We start from the raw sequence: 12,068 nt of genomic DNA, 5'->3' as shown, positions 1-12,068 counted from the left end.
AATCCAGACAAAGCTGAAATGCTGTTGGCGGAAGAACCATCTGCCATAGGTTTGCATTTACACTCTCAAAAGGGGTTCTGCTGCCTCTGAAAGATCAGGTTCATAGCTTGGGGGATACTCCTTGGCCTGGTGCTCTTGTTAGGCATGCCAGTAGTGTTAGTTGTAAGGGGTGCCTTTTCCAAGCTTTGGCCAGTTTGCTGTGATCTTTCTTGACAATGTCAGACCTTGCTAGAGACATTCATGCCCTAGTGACCTGCAATGCACTTTCCATAGGGCTGCCCTTTGGGAACTGCAACTAGTGAAAAATGCTGCTGGTGGGATGTTGACAGGTGTTAGGCACTGAGTCTATTGCACCAGTTTTCTGTGACCTGCATTGCCTGGTGAGTTGTTTCTGCACTCATTTCAAGGTGCTGCTGTTAATCTTCAAAGCCCTCTGTCACTTGGGACCTGTTTCACTGAAGGACAGCCTTCTTCCACCTGATCCAATCATCCCCCAGCTCAGGGTTTCCCAAAATTGGGTCTCCAGCTGTTTTTGGACTACAGCTTCCATCATCTATAGCTAGCAGGACCAGTGGTCAGGGATAATGGAAACTGTAGTCCAAAAACAGCTAGAGACCCAAGTTTGGGATACCCTGCTCCAGCTCTGCACCCCTCACAACTATGAGGCCTACTTGGCTAGGGCCTTTTCTGTCATTTCCCCACCCTGTAGAAAGCCTTTGCCAAGTGAGCTCCACCTTTAGATGGCTGGTGAATATGTGTTTGTTTAAAAAGGCCTTTGGTTGAATATTTCCTCCTTAGGGTACAGTATTTGGATCTTTCCATTCAGATGGCTGTTTTGTAATTATTATTGGGTTTTGGGTTTTCTGCTCATGTTTTATTGTGAATTGCTTTATATTTTGTGACTGTAGTTTCTGATTGTTAGCCACCTTGAATTCCCTTGGAAAAGTACGCAAGATGTCATTGTTTATGGTGATGAAGCTGTGCATGTGACAGAAAGGCACAAATGACCTCACGTTCCTAGGGTGTGTATAACCCTGCAGCAAAACAACAGCAATAACCTACACATGCAGTTGAGACTCAGTATTAACGTTTCATGCTAATTCACAGACAGACACACCTAAAATTTGTAACCCATAATGTGATGGAGGCGTTTGCACTTGCCCTCTTTCATAGAATCATGGAACTATAGAGTTGGAAGGAACCCTGAGATTCATCTGGTTCAACCCCCTGGAAGCAGAAATATGCAGCTGTCCCATATGGGGATCAAACCTGCAACCTTAGTGGTTATCAGCACCACACTCTAACCAACTGAGCTATCTCTGCCTGAATACAACCATTCCTGATCTCAGGAGGGTGTAAAGGGGTGGAGGGCATCTTCCCCATATTATACCCCAGGTAAAACTATTGAGCCAGTTGCACTTACCCTTTAAGAAAGGAAGGAAGAAAACCCAAGGAAGGCTGTGCAGCAAGCAAGCTCATCCACTAAGCCCAAAGGCCACAGTTACCTGGGGACTGGGGAGCCATAGCTAATCCCCCCATTCTGGGAGCCTATTGATATGGAAAGCTTTGCCTGAAAGGAGGATGCTCCACAGATGAAGATCTGCTCAGGAAGAATAGCTGGGGAAGGAGGGGGGAGTAGTTGCTTTGGAATGTTGAGTTTGTTTGGATGCAACTTCACTTTAAGGGAGAGATTTAATCTGCAGTTTCAATAGCCCCTGTTCAGCATGGAAAACTGAGTTGGGAGGCTGCCACTGCTGTTGATTAATTAGCTATCTTGTGATAGCTTTTCCATGACAAAACAGGGCAGGGGAGGGGCAGCTTGCCCCTGGCTCATTATATTAACCAGCCTTACTGTTTCCTCTGTCCCCACCAGTGCTTCCATCTGCAGTTTGCCACCAAGAGACAATGGCTAATGGGCAAAGGCAGCAGCAGAGAGCATATTGGCAAGTTGCTCCAAAGGGTTTTCCTACAGCCAACCTGGAAGCTTCGGAGCTGCTGTTGGATAGATTATATATATCCCAAAACTGGGTGAATCCATCCACGTTGTGCTTGCCAAGCAATGCAGTGTGAGTGTTGTAGGAAAAATGGGGGTTGGCTTTTACAGCCCAACTCCCCATCAAGGGACTCTGAGTCCCCCAAGTCCATGATTGGTCAGAGAAGAATGGATGGAGGCAGGATCCAGTGAAAGCAAAGCAGATTTTTATTTTTCTGTTGCAATAGAGTTCCCCGCTTTCTTGCAAGGAGGTGAGAGAACAAGAACCAAGTGTGCAGGAACCTTTAAAGACTTTAGACATTGCCCAACCCTTTTGCCAAGAACCACCCTAAAAGCATCATGCATGCATCACAGAAAGAGGCGGTCAACCACAAAAAATTGAGAGTTAGGCTTCTCTCCTGCCTGCCAAGATACCTGATAATGATTGCATTACCTGGGCAGTCTGGCCATTGTTTTGAGATGATAAATACTTTAGTTCTTGAATCCAAGTCACAGGCCCTCCCTATTCATGCACAAAATATGCTCTTAAGACAGGATTTGAATGAAAGAACTATTGGGAAAGGTTTCTCCAAGGTATTTCCTTCTGCAGAATAAGTATTTAGAGTCACTAGGAGAGCCAATATGTCTTTTTGGGGGATTGTTCTCTATGCTAAAATAAAGTGTAATTTCTCTCAGGGAGTATTCCCTAAATTTTGACGGGTGAAGGATTGGTTTTCTGTGGAGTGTGTGTCTGCTATATGTCTGCACCCTATATGTCACCCCTTGTGGGGTGAGAAATATGGATGGTTCATTGCTTAGCTGTTTGGGAAGAGCAATGAGGCAAATTCCTTCATGTGGATAACCGTCCCCACATTGTGATAACAAGCACAGACAATGTGGCTCCTCTGGAGGCTTCCTGGTGTGATAGAGCATCAGAGAAAGCCTCTGCTGGTGTTTTTCTTTTTCTTTTGAAAAGATTGTGTGTGGTGGGGGGAGGGCGGGGTCTGATAATTCACTGTCATCCCATTGTTTCCCTTTCCAAACATGCATCTGAATCTCAGATTATTAGCACCTGGCCATAGACCCCAAGTGGAGGATGGTTCTTACAGCTCAGCATCTGAGACCATCTTTCTGGCCCATCATGGAAAGTGGTTAGTTGAGTACCATAGAATCCCAGAGTTGGAAGCGACCATGAGGGTCCTGAAATGCAGAAATCTTTTGTCCAACTTGAGGCTTGAATCCATGCCCCGAGTTTCATGCTTGCTTTACTGACTGAGCTATTCCAGAAGTGCCACGGACAGGGACTTCTTTCTGGTAGTCCCAGTTTCTTCAACTCTCTTTCTAGGAAAATTAATATGCACACCTCTCCATTGTCCTTTAGGACCACACATAATGCTTTTTTTATATATATAAAAATCCAGTCTACACATGGATGATTTTATGGTGGTTGTGTTTAAAGAACTATTTTCCATTGCTCCTTTAACATTGTAATCCCCCCCCCCAACTGTTATTTGGTATAACAGGAATAGTATTTTTTTTAAAAACTGATTTGTTTGAATCTGCCTTAGAAGGGTATATTCTCCAAAAGGTGGGGTAGGAAACCATTAAAAGAAGGCTTTTTGGCACTGTTCAGCCTCCACTGTCTAATGCGGTATGTTTTCTGAATGTCAGGTGCTGGAAATCACAAGTGAGAAGAGGGCAGTTGTGCTCAGGGGCTGCTTTTGGGTTTCCCATAGGCATCTGGTTGACCACTGCAAAAAGAGGATGCTAAACTGGATGGGTCATTGGCCTGATCCGGTAGGCTCTTATGTTCTTTTTAAAGCAGGGGTCGGCAATGTGCGGCCCATGGGCCAGATGCGGCCCACAAAAACTATTTTACCGGCTTACAAGCCACCCCCAAACCAAGCTGCCTGCTCAGCAAGTCCCCCGTGTACTGCGCTAAACCAGCACGGTGCAGGGACTCGCCGAGTGGCACCGGAAATGGCATCTGCGCACACGCAGATACCAGAAATCACGTCTGCGCATGTCCAAATGCCGAAAATCGCTTCTGCACAGGTGCAATTTCCTGCGTCTGGGCATGCGCAGAAGCGATTTCCAGCATCGCGCTGCACCAGTCTGGCCCACGGACGATCTCCATTGGAGTGATCCGGCCCATGGCCAGTAAACCTTGCTGACCCCTGTTTTAAAGCATCATCCTCTCAGTACATGCCCATCAGAATCAAAACAAATTTTGCCCAATCCAGATTTTTGAATAGGGGGATAATGTGGGCTGCCAGAAACAAATATATTGGTGATGTTGTTGTATGGAAATGTGATGCACTAATCAGTGAGATGCAGCGGCAAAAAAGCTAATGCTATTCTAGGCTGTGTCAACAGATGTCTAGTGTCTAGATCAAGGGAAGTATTATTCAGCCAACTCCCTCAAGAGGTTGTGGACTCTCCTTCCTTGGAGGTTTTAAGCAGAGGTTGGATGGCCATCTGTCATGGATCCTTAAGGTGAGATTCCTGTATTGCAGGGGGTTGGACTAGATGGCTCTTAAGGTCCCAACTCTACAAATCTATCATTCAGTTTGTGATCCTGTAGATCAGGGGTGGGGTACCTGTGGCTCTCTGGATGATGTTGGACTCCAAATCCCATTAGCCCCAGCTAGCATGGCCAAATGGCAAGGGATGATGAGAGCCTTGATGTAGGTTAGAGGTATATCTCACAACACCACTTTAAGAAAGAAAGCCCAAAGCTTGAAAGTAAAAATCACACTTTCTACTCCAACTAAGCTGGACACAGTCGCTTATATTGTAGCTGTAATAATGGAGAAGCATTCTTCACACGCTCTGGCACACAATGCTCTTGTGTGTGTTGAGCTCTGCACTAAAACAACTTCTATGCATCTTTTCCCCACCAGAACTTACTCTCCCAGCCCTTCCTTGCCAAAGCCTAGAATTCCTGGTTGGGTTACAGAGGGTCTTGCAGAAAGAATCAGTTAGCTGTGTCCATGTGCAGCTGTCTGTGTACATATTAACCATTTGCTTCCCGGTAACTGCAGCTGCTTCCAAGTTCCCATAATGATTTTTGGCTTAACATGCGACAAGTCATCTCTGACACATCCTCCCACTAAGCTAAGTGATGTAGTTAATTGGGTCCAAACTTTATGCAGCGTTCAGAGACATGCTGGCCTCCTGGCATCAAGCTGAGGAGCTTCTTTTCTGTGTTGCCTCTATCTCTCCATATGGGATAACACTCATGACTCTCACAAGCAGCAGATAACAGGTGTAACTCTGATCCTGGTTACCTAGAAACTTTATGGAGTTGGTAGGTGGAATCTGGATATTCCCAGCACCCTTAAAGAAAGACAAAAGAATCGAATTTATCTCCCTTGCTTAATAAAAATCATGCAGCTGTGAGTTCCACAGGTCGAACTCCATTCTGGCTTCAAATGCAAGTTCTTGCTTTTTTGGCGGCCAGTTAAGAAACGCTTTATTGAATGTACACCAGTGCACAATCCTTTTTCTTTCCGCCCCTCCCCGCCGGGTTCCATGGGGTTTTAATTATTTTCACACACATCCCCGCGCAGCGTTTCTGTCTTCCGAGAGGGCCCCACCCCACCCTCTCCACGACGCGCTCCTTGTGAGCAGGAGTTTAATGAGTGGTGTCTCCAGTTACCGCTGCCAGCAGAGAGGAAGCAAAGCCCCGGCAGAGAATGAACTCCGCTTAATCCCCTTTGCCGGAGCTTTGGGGGAGAGAATTTAGCTAATGTGAGTGTGAAAAGGCCCTGGCGCGGGCGGGGGAGGGCGCAGAGGGAGGGGAGGGGACAAGGGGCGGGGCGGGGCCCCTGCGACCCTCCCCCTCGGCCCTGGCTCTTTTCGCGGCCCATTGTTGGCTCCGAGCGGGCCGGCGGCGCGCGGCGCGGGGGTGTAACCCGAGAGCTTTCGCTACAAAGTCCCCGCGCCTGTTGCTGGAGCCGACAGAAGGCGCGAGGGCTGCAGGCGGAGAGAGCCGAGCGCGGCCGGGCTGATCGCTCCCACCAAGCCGGCGAAGAACCTTTGTGGAGCCCGCCGCGCTCGGCCGTCGGATTTATTCTTCGGCCACTTTCCGCGCGACTCGCCGGCACCGGGGAGCGAGCGAGGGAGTGGAGGAGCCTCGCTCCCTTCCCCAGCCGGCTTGCCCAGCGAGGGATGGAGCCCGGGCGGAGCGCGCCGCAGCACGGAGCCGCGGGACAGCGCTGAGGCGGCGGCGGCGGCAAGAGGTGAGGTGGGCTCCGTCTACGTTGTCCGCTGCGGGGCTAGGAATGGCCCCCGGGGAGAGAGATCCGGGTCTCTTGTCCGCCGCGACCCAGGAGGCTCCCCGGGGTGTGGCGGGGCGAAGGGCTGCTCTCCCCGCGCCCGGGGAGGCGGTGGACTTTGACCGGGAGGGTCTGTAAATCTGTTACCAAACTGTCCGGGCGCGCAGAGGTTCTTTTGTCGCTCGGATTAAAGATTAAGCTGCCCCCGGGAGCCTGTTCTCGGGCGCTGCTCTCTCCACTCGCACCACGTACGCTCCTTTCCCAGGGAACAGGCGCCCAGATATGCAGGTTGCACGCAAGACGCGCGTCCACAGGCGCGGTGCACTCACACTGTTCACACCAACACGCGCGCCCTGGACGCGCCTGCCCATCCGCGCCAATCCACGGCCGCAAGCGCAGTTGGAAATCTTGCGTTAATTGAACGGGGCTTGTGCCCTCGAACCTCGTGGTTTTCGGCGGCACTTTTAAATCGGCTTCTTAACTTTACTTTGGACTGTATGCTGTGTGCAGCTGGGCAGTGGAAGTGTCTTTACGCACGCACGCACGCTCCGGCAGTGAGTTTAGTACCAGTAAGCACCACGTGTTCAAATTTAAACTCGCTTTCGTCCTGCAGAGAATTCCTTTCGCTGCCCCACTTTGTATTTCTTCTTCTCCTCCCCACCCCATGGTTTGTTCTGCTCCTTGGGTCATTATCAAAGTGCATGAGAAGGTTGTACCATTGAGATATGGGGGGGAAGAAAGGAATAGGAGCAGGAGTTGGCCAGCAAGTTGGGGTGGCAGGGTCATGCCAAAGGCCAAGAATCCTGATTTATTTATTTACATTTTTTTATCCATGGGGGCTGTCTTTTCCAGGCAGGAACCATCACAAGATAATCTGGTGGACTTTGGCCATGAAGAGCTGGCTAGGTGACACCCAGCCCCTGTGGTGCATCTCCCTTAGAGGCCACCTAATGCTCAAGATGAGGGCTGTAGAATTACAGTGCAATGCTGTAGGCAGTGTTCTATCCAGGAAATGAATTTGTTTCACATTAACATCTCATAGGAAGCTGCCTTTTACTAAGTCAGACCCATTGGTTCCTCTAGCTCAGTATTGTCTACACTGACTGGCAGCATCTCTTCAGGGTTTCAGACAGAAACCTCTCCCAGCCCTACTTGGTGCCGCTGGGTTTTACCACTGAGGTACAATGTCTCACTCACGAGCAGGACTGGGCATCTTCCGGGATTGTTGCAATCAGATTCTTCTGTGCTGATTGGCAAATCAACTCCCTCCTTCCAAAGAAAATGGAAGGCTACAGGTACTGCTGTACCTCTCCCCCAATGTATTATTGGGAGTTCTAGATGGTTGTAGACATAGGACACACAATCGTTTCGTTCTGCACTGCAATGGAAAACTCTATGGAGTGACAACCCCTTTCCCTTCTCAATCTAGGCTTGGAGGATCCAAGTGGGAGCCGCGGGACAAGAAGAGACAACAGGATGACAGCCCTGCTGTGTGGCCTTCTCAGGTTCCTGGCAGTGGCAACAACATGTGCTTGGGCAGCTGCTTCTGCTGAAGGAATGATGGAACCAGGTGAGCAGAAAGATTAGGGTGTGTTTGGGTGCAAGAGTCAGGGTGGCCATCTATTCAGGGGCTATGACTGTTCGGTGTTTATAGGACACTTTTCATTTTCTGAGGCTTGTATGGTCTTCTCCTGTGTTTGCCTTGACATGGGAATACAGAGAGAGAGAGAGAGAGAGAGAGAGAGAGAGAGAGAGAGAGATTTGTGGCAGAGATGGAAACCAGCCCTCCCACATCCAATACACCATCTACACTGGCCTAAGTCATGTTATACGTGTAGTGCCTCAATGTGTTGCAAGCCTGCTCTCCTCTAACCTGCTAACCTTAACTTCTCTGTGTGATCAGCACGTTCCCCCATTCTGGTGTGGTGTGTGTAGGCGGCGGCGGCATCGGCTTGGAATCAAATCTGAATGGCTCACGGTGCTTTTGAGTTCCCAGCTTCTTCCTTCCCTCCACCCCTTCCTTGCGCTTACACAGAGCGCAGGCAGCGGTGATGGCTGCAGAGTCGAAAGTACAGTTTGAAAGGCTGTCCTTGTGTTGGTGGAGGGGGCACAAAGAGCGCTCACATAGGTGTTTGCTTTGTGCTCCAGCGTATAAGAGATCCCCGCCTCAAACAGAGACTGCTTGTACATTAAGGCACAATCTAAATACCAATTTCCTCCAGATTAGCCCGAATTCCCTGGGAACACTTTGTGCCAGGGAAGGGGAAGATTTTTCCATAGTAACCAGCCTGTGAGAGCAAGGTCTTGATAGGGCCTAATTTCCCCTTGGCTGCCCTGGGTGTCTCTGTCATGTGCTTTTCCTGCTTTACAAACCAGGACCATAGTTCTCCCTTGGGTCTCGTTTCATTTCCCCCCTCCTGATTGTCTAGTCCTTTATTCTGTTTATCAGTTTTAAGCAGGTAACTACAAGATGGAACTAAGCGCAGCCGAACAGCTTTGTATGGATTTGTGTATGATGGGAGTATAGTACAAATACGTTGTTAAACATATAGCAGGGTTGAGGTTGCTTGTGCAAGTTGTCTGAACTGGTGTTTTCTCAAAATAACTGAAGTTGTTCTGCTTTGTGGAGCCCTTGCAAGGGAGCCAGACACACAATGCAGGCATTCCTCTTGTCAGATAAACCCTGTAATAAAGGCAACATTTGGAATTTGTGCAGTTTGGTTTTGTTATTTGGCCAATGTGGTCTGCGTTTTTGATGACTGGCCCCTTCCGAGTAATCAAATTTGCTAGGACTGCTGATCCTTCGGTCTAGCTTTGTACTTTCAGCATCCCCTGGCAGAATGAGGGTAAAATGCCATGCCAGGGACTTGGCACCATCCCTCATGCCTGAGAAAAGGCATTTATCCTGCTGTTGGCCCTGCCACCAAACAGACGGGGATATTATTATTTGTGCCTATGTGCCCCTGCTCCTGCTGTCACCCTGAGCATTGTAATGCTCTACCATCACCTACCTGGCTACCTGGGGAGTGGGCTTAAGCTTATTGTAGCAGATGGCATATAGGCTATTCTCTGTATTCTGTTTTAAGAAGGCACCATATATATGCAAGAGAAAAAGGTGGGTGATGAAAAGTGTGGGTGATGTTCTGGACAGGGGCTCCAAATGCCTATCCTATGTATTAGCACTTGAAATTCCTTGAAGTCATTTTAGCCGGGTGTTTTTCCCAGGTGTCAGTATCTAGATTCTCTTAAGCACTCTTCAGGTACTACTCTGTGAAGGAAGGAAGCATTGTGAAAGTGGCTACAGGGTTGCATGTTTAGCCCCCATCCCTAACCTTTTGTGGTTTCTCCTGCCATGCTGAGCCATAAGCTTCTGAAGTGGGGAGCCTGTTTGGCGTGTGAAGGCTTCCCATGTGACCTAGAACCCCATGGTCCTAGGGCAGGCTCCCCCCACTTCTGATGTTTATCCCCAGGGATAGGAGGAGCTGTGTCACACAGGAGGCAGGGCTAAACATACAACCTTTAGAAGATACCTTTAGCGGATCTTCACCCCTTGTGCAAGTTGTACCTGCGGAACTGGGAGACTCCATATTTGTTCCTGATTTTTCTCATGGGGGCAAGGGGCCCACCAAACTGTTTAGAAGGATGCAGACCCTTCAGTGAATTAAAGTGAGCTATTCTCAAGTGCGATTTTGATTGACAAAGGGTAGAGAAAGGATGGTATCTTTGCCATCGGGTCCTCCAGTTGGAAATCTTTTCCAGATTTGTTCAGGATGCAAACTTTGTTGCTTGAACACTCTTCGCCCTCTGAAATGCCACTCTGGAAACAGCCTCTGCTTGCTCTATGGGTCTCTTAAAAGACTCCTAATCAAATGGGCTCTGTATCTATTTAAAGCTCTCCTAAAGGTGGGGGCTTGCTTCCCTTCCAATCAGAATGGTTTTCTCAGTCTGAAGCCATATTCGTAGAAAACTCTTAAATTACCCTTGGCAATTACATTAAGTGCTTTGGTAGTAAAGAACAGCTGTGGGGAACATATCCCCCCCCCCCCCGTCTCTGCACAGGAGCATATTCTCAGGGTCAGTGATGAAGGCAAGCAAGCGAGATGTCCACTCCAGGTAGTTACATTCACAAGGTTGCGTTAGTTGCTGATTCCAAGCCTCCCAGTCCTGGTTGTGCAAGAGTTTCCCTAAATTGGGGATAGATGTGTCTATGGAGCCCCCCTACACACACCATTTATTTCCCTTAGAAGTTTCCAAGTAGCATCTTACCCAGCTACCAGCTGAAGCTGCCCAGTATGGCTGTTTCTTTTAAAATGAAGAAGCCACAAGGTTCAGGGTGGAAAGAAGAATCTTTGCTGTCCAAGATTTGCAGGGTTACCTAGGCCTCTGATGCTGCTGGAGGGACAGTGATGGTGGATGTAAAGTAAGAAAGAGCCAGTTCTATGATAACAGCATTCTCACGGCTTTCTCTTCTGGTTGGCAGCATTTTCCTATCAGGGTACCCCCACCCACCTCCCACCCAGAGTTCTGTCCCAGAGACAGCATTCATCAGCTGGGAAGACCTAGCATCAGTCAAACTTGGGAGAACGGGTCTGGTTTGTGACTGAGCTGGTTCGAGGCCTTGTGGGGAGGGGTGGGGAGAAGGGGGAGCTGGCAGGGCTCCCACGCAGCCCAGGCTAACTTTGGAGAAGGAGGATGGGTCACCAAAGCAATTATAGTTCAAATCCAGGTTAGACAAACAGGGAGGTGGGAAGTTGTGGAGTCAGCTGAGTGTGAAACCTCTCACTCCCACTCATGCCATGGGGAGGGGGGGAGGGAAGGCCTTTTGTGTTGAGCATGAGAGAAGCGAGCAGGAGGAATGGAGCTAAATGAAAAGGGGAGAGGGGAAATGAGTCTCCTGTTGGTGAAGAGGGTGGAGGGGAGGCTGCTTATCTCATTCCCATCCTTCCGGCTCTCCCCCCCCCCCACATGACCGTTCGCCCAATCCTGCAAAGGCAGAGCCCCGTCTGCTGAAAGGGGGACTGGCCCCTATTGTAAGTCGGGGCAGAGAGAGCACGGGAAAGGAGCAGTATGGCTGGGACAATGGTGATTGGGGGAGAGGGGCTCTGGGGGGGAGGGGCAGCGGTCACGGGCTTCCTGACATGTTCATTTTGGAATCTGTCAAAACAGTCACTCTGGGCGCTGAGAGTGACCACTCAATCGAGGGCCCCCACAGAGAGAGAAGGGGCGGGGTGGGATGTGGTGCCGGGGGAGAGCGGGAGAGCTAAGCAGAGAAGTCATGCATTAGGGTCTGCCAGGATCCTTTCTCCTGTCCAAGACTGGCAGGAGAGGGGCTTTGATGACATCATTGCTCCACAGAACAGGAGGCGAAGGAGGGGGCGCTGGACAAAGGGGTTTGTGAGCTGGGCTCAGAGGATCCCCAGGAAGGTGGCAAGTGGGGGGGGGGGCGGCGGCACGCATTGTGACTGCATTTTTCCTCAACCTGTAGTCCATACTTTTAGCGATTCCTACCTAGTCCTAGGGACGCGGGTGGCGCTGTGGGTAAAACCTCAGCGCCTAGCACTTGCCGATCGTATGGTCGGCGGTTCGAATCCCTGTGACGGCGTGAGCTCCCGTCATTCAGTCCCAGCTCCTGCCCACCCAGCAGTTCGAAAGCACTCTTAAGTGCAAGTAGGTGAATAGGTACCGCTTTATAGCGGGAAGGTAAATGGCGTTTCCGTGTGCTGCGCTGGTGCTGGCTTGCCAGAGCAGCTCCGTCACGCTGGCCACGCTGGCCACGGAAGTGTCTCCGGACAGCGCTGGCCCCCGGCCTCTTAAGT

The 12,068-nt window shown here is 49.8% G+C and overlaps 1 protein-coding gene across 7 annotated transcripts in view; it reads left to right on the top strand.

Annotated features, from left to right (window-relative positions):
- Positions 1-12,068, top strand: part of FGFR4 (fibroblast growth factor receptor 4) — a 47,066-nt gene that overhangs the window by 18,694 nt on the left and 16,304 nt on the right. For 5 of the 7 annotated variants that reach the window (XM_083422770.1, XM_083422774.1, XM_083422768.1 and 2 more), the window contains one exon: positions 7,682-7,822. In XM_083422770.1, coding sequence (XP_083278896.1) covers positions 7,682-7,822 — 141 coding nt within the window. Of the gene's footprint in view, positions 1-5,790; positions 6,222-7,681; positions 7,823-12,068 lie in introns of those variants that run through there. The other 2 variants (XM_083422771.1, XM_083422773.1) reach the window with 2 other exon arrangements.

Source organism: Podarcis tiliguerta, assembly GCF_965153285.1.
Source record: "Podarcis tiliguerta genome assembly, chromosome: 2".
In the NCBI taxonomy this organism is placed as follows: Eukaryota; Metazoa; Chordata; class Lepidosauria; order Squamata; family Lacertidae; genus Podarcis; species Podarcis tiliguerta.
This window is presented reverse-complemented; position numbering and strand designations above follow the sequence as displayed.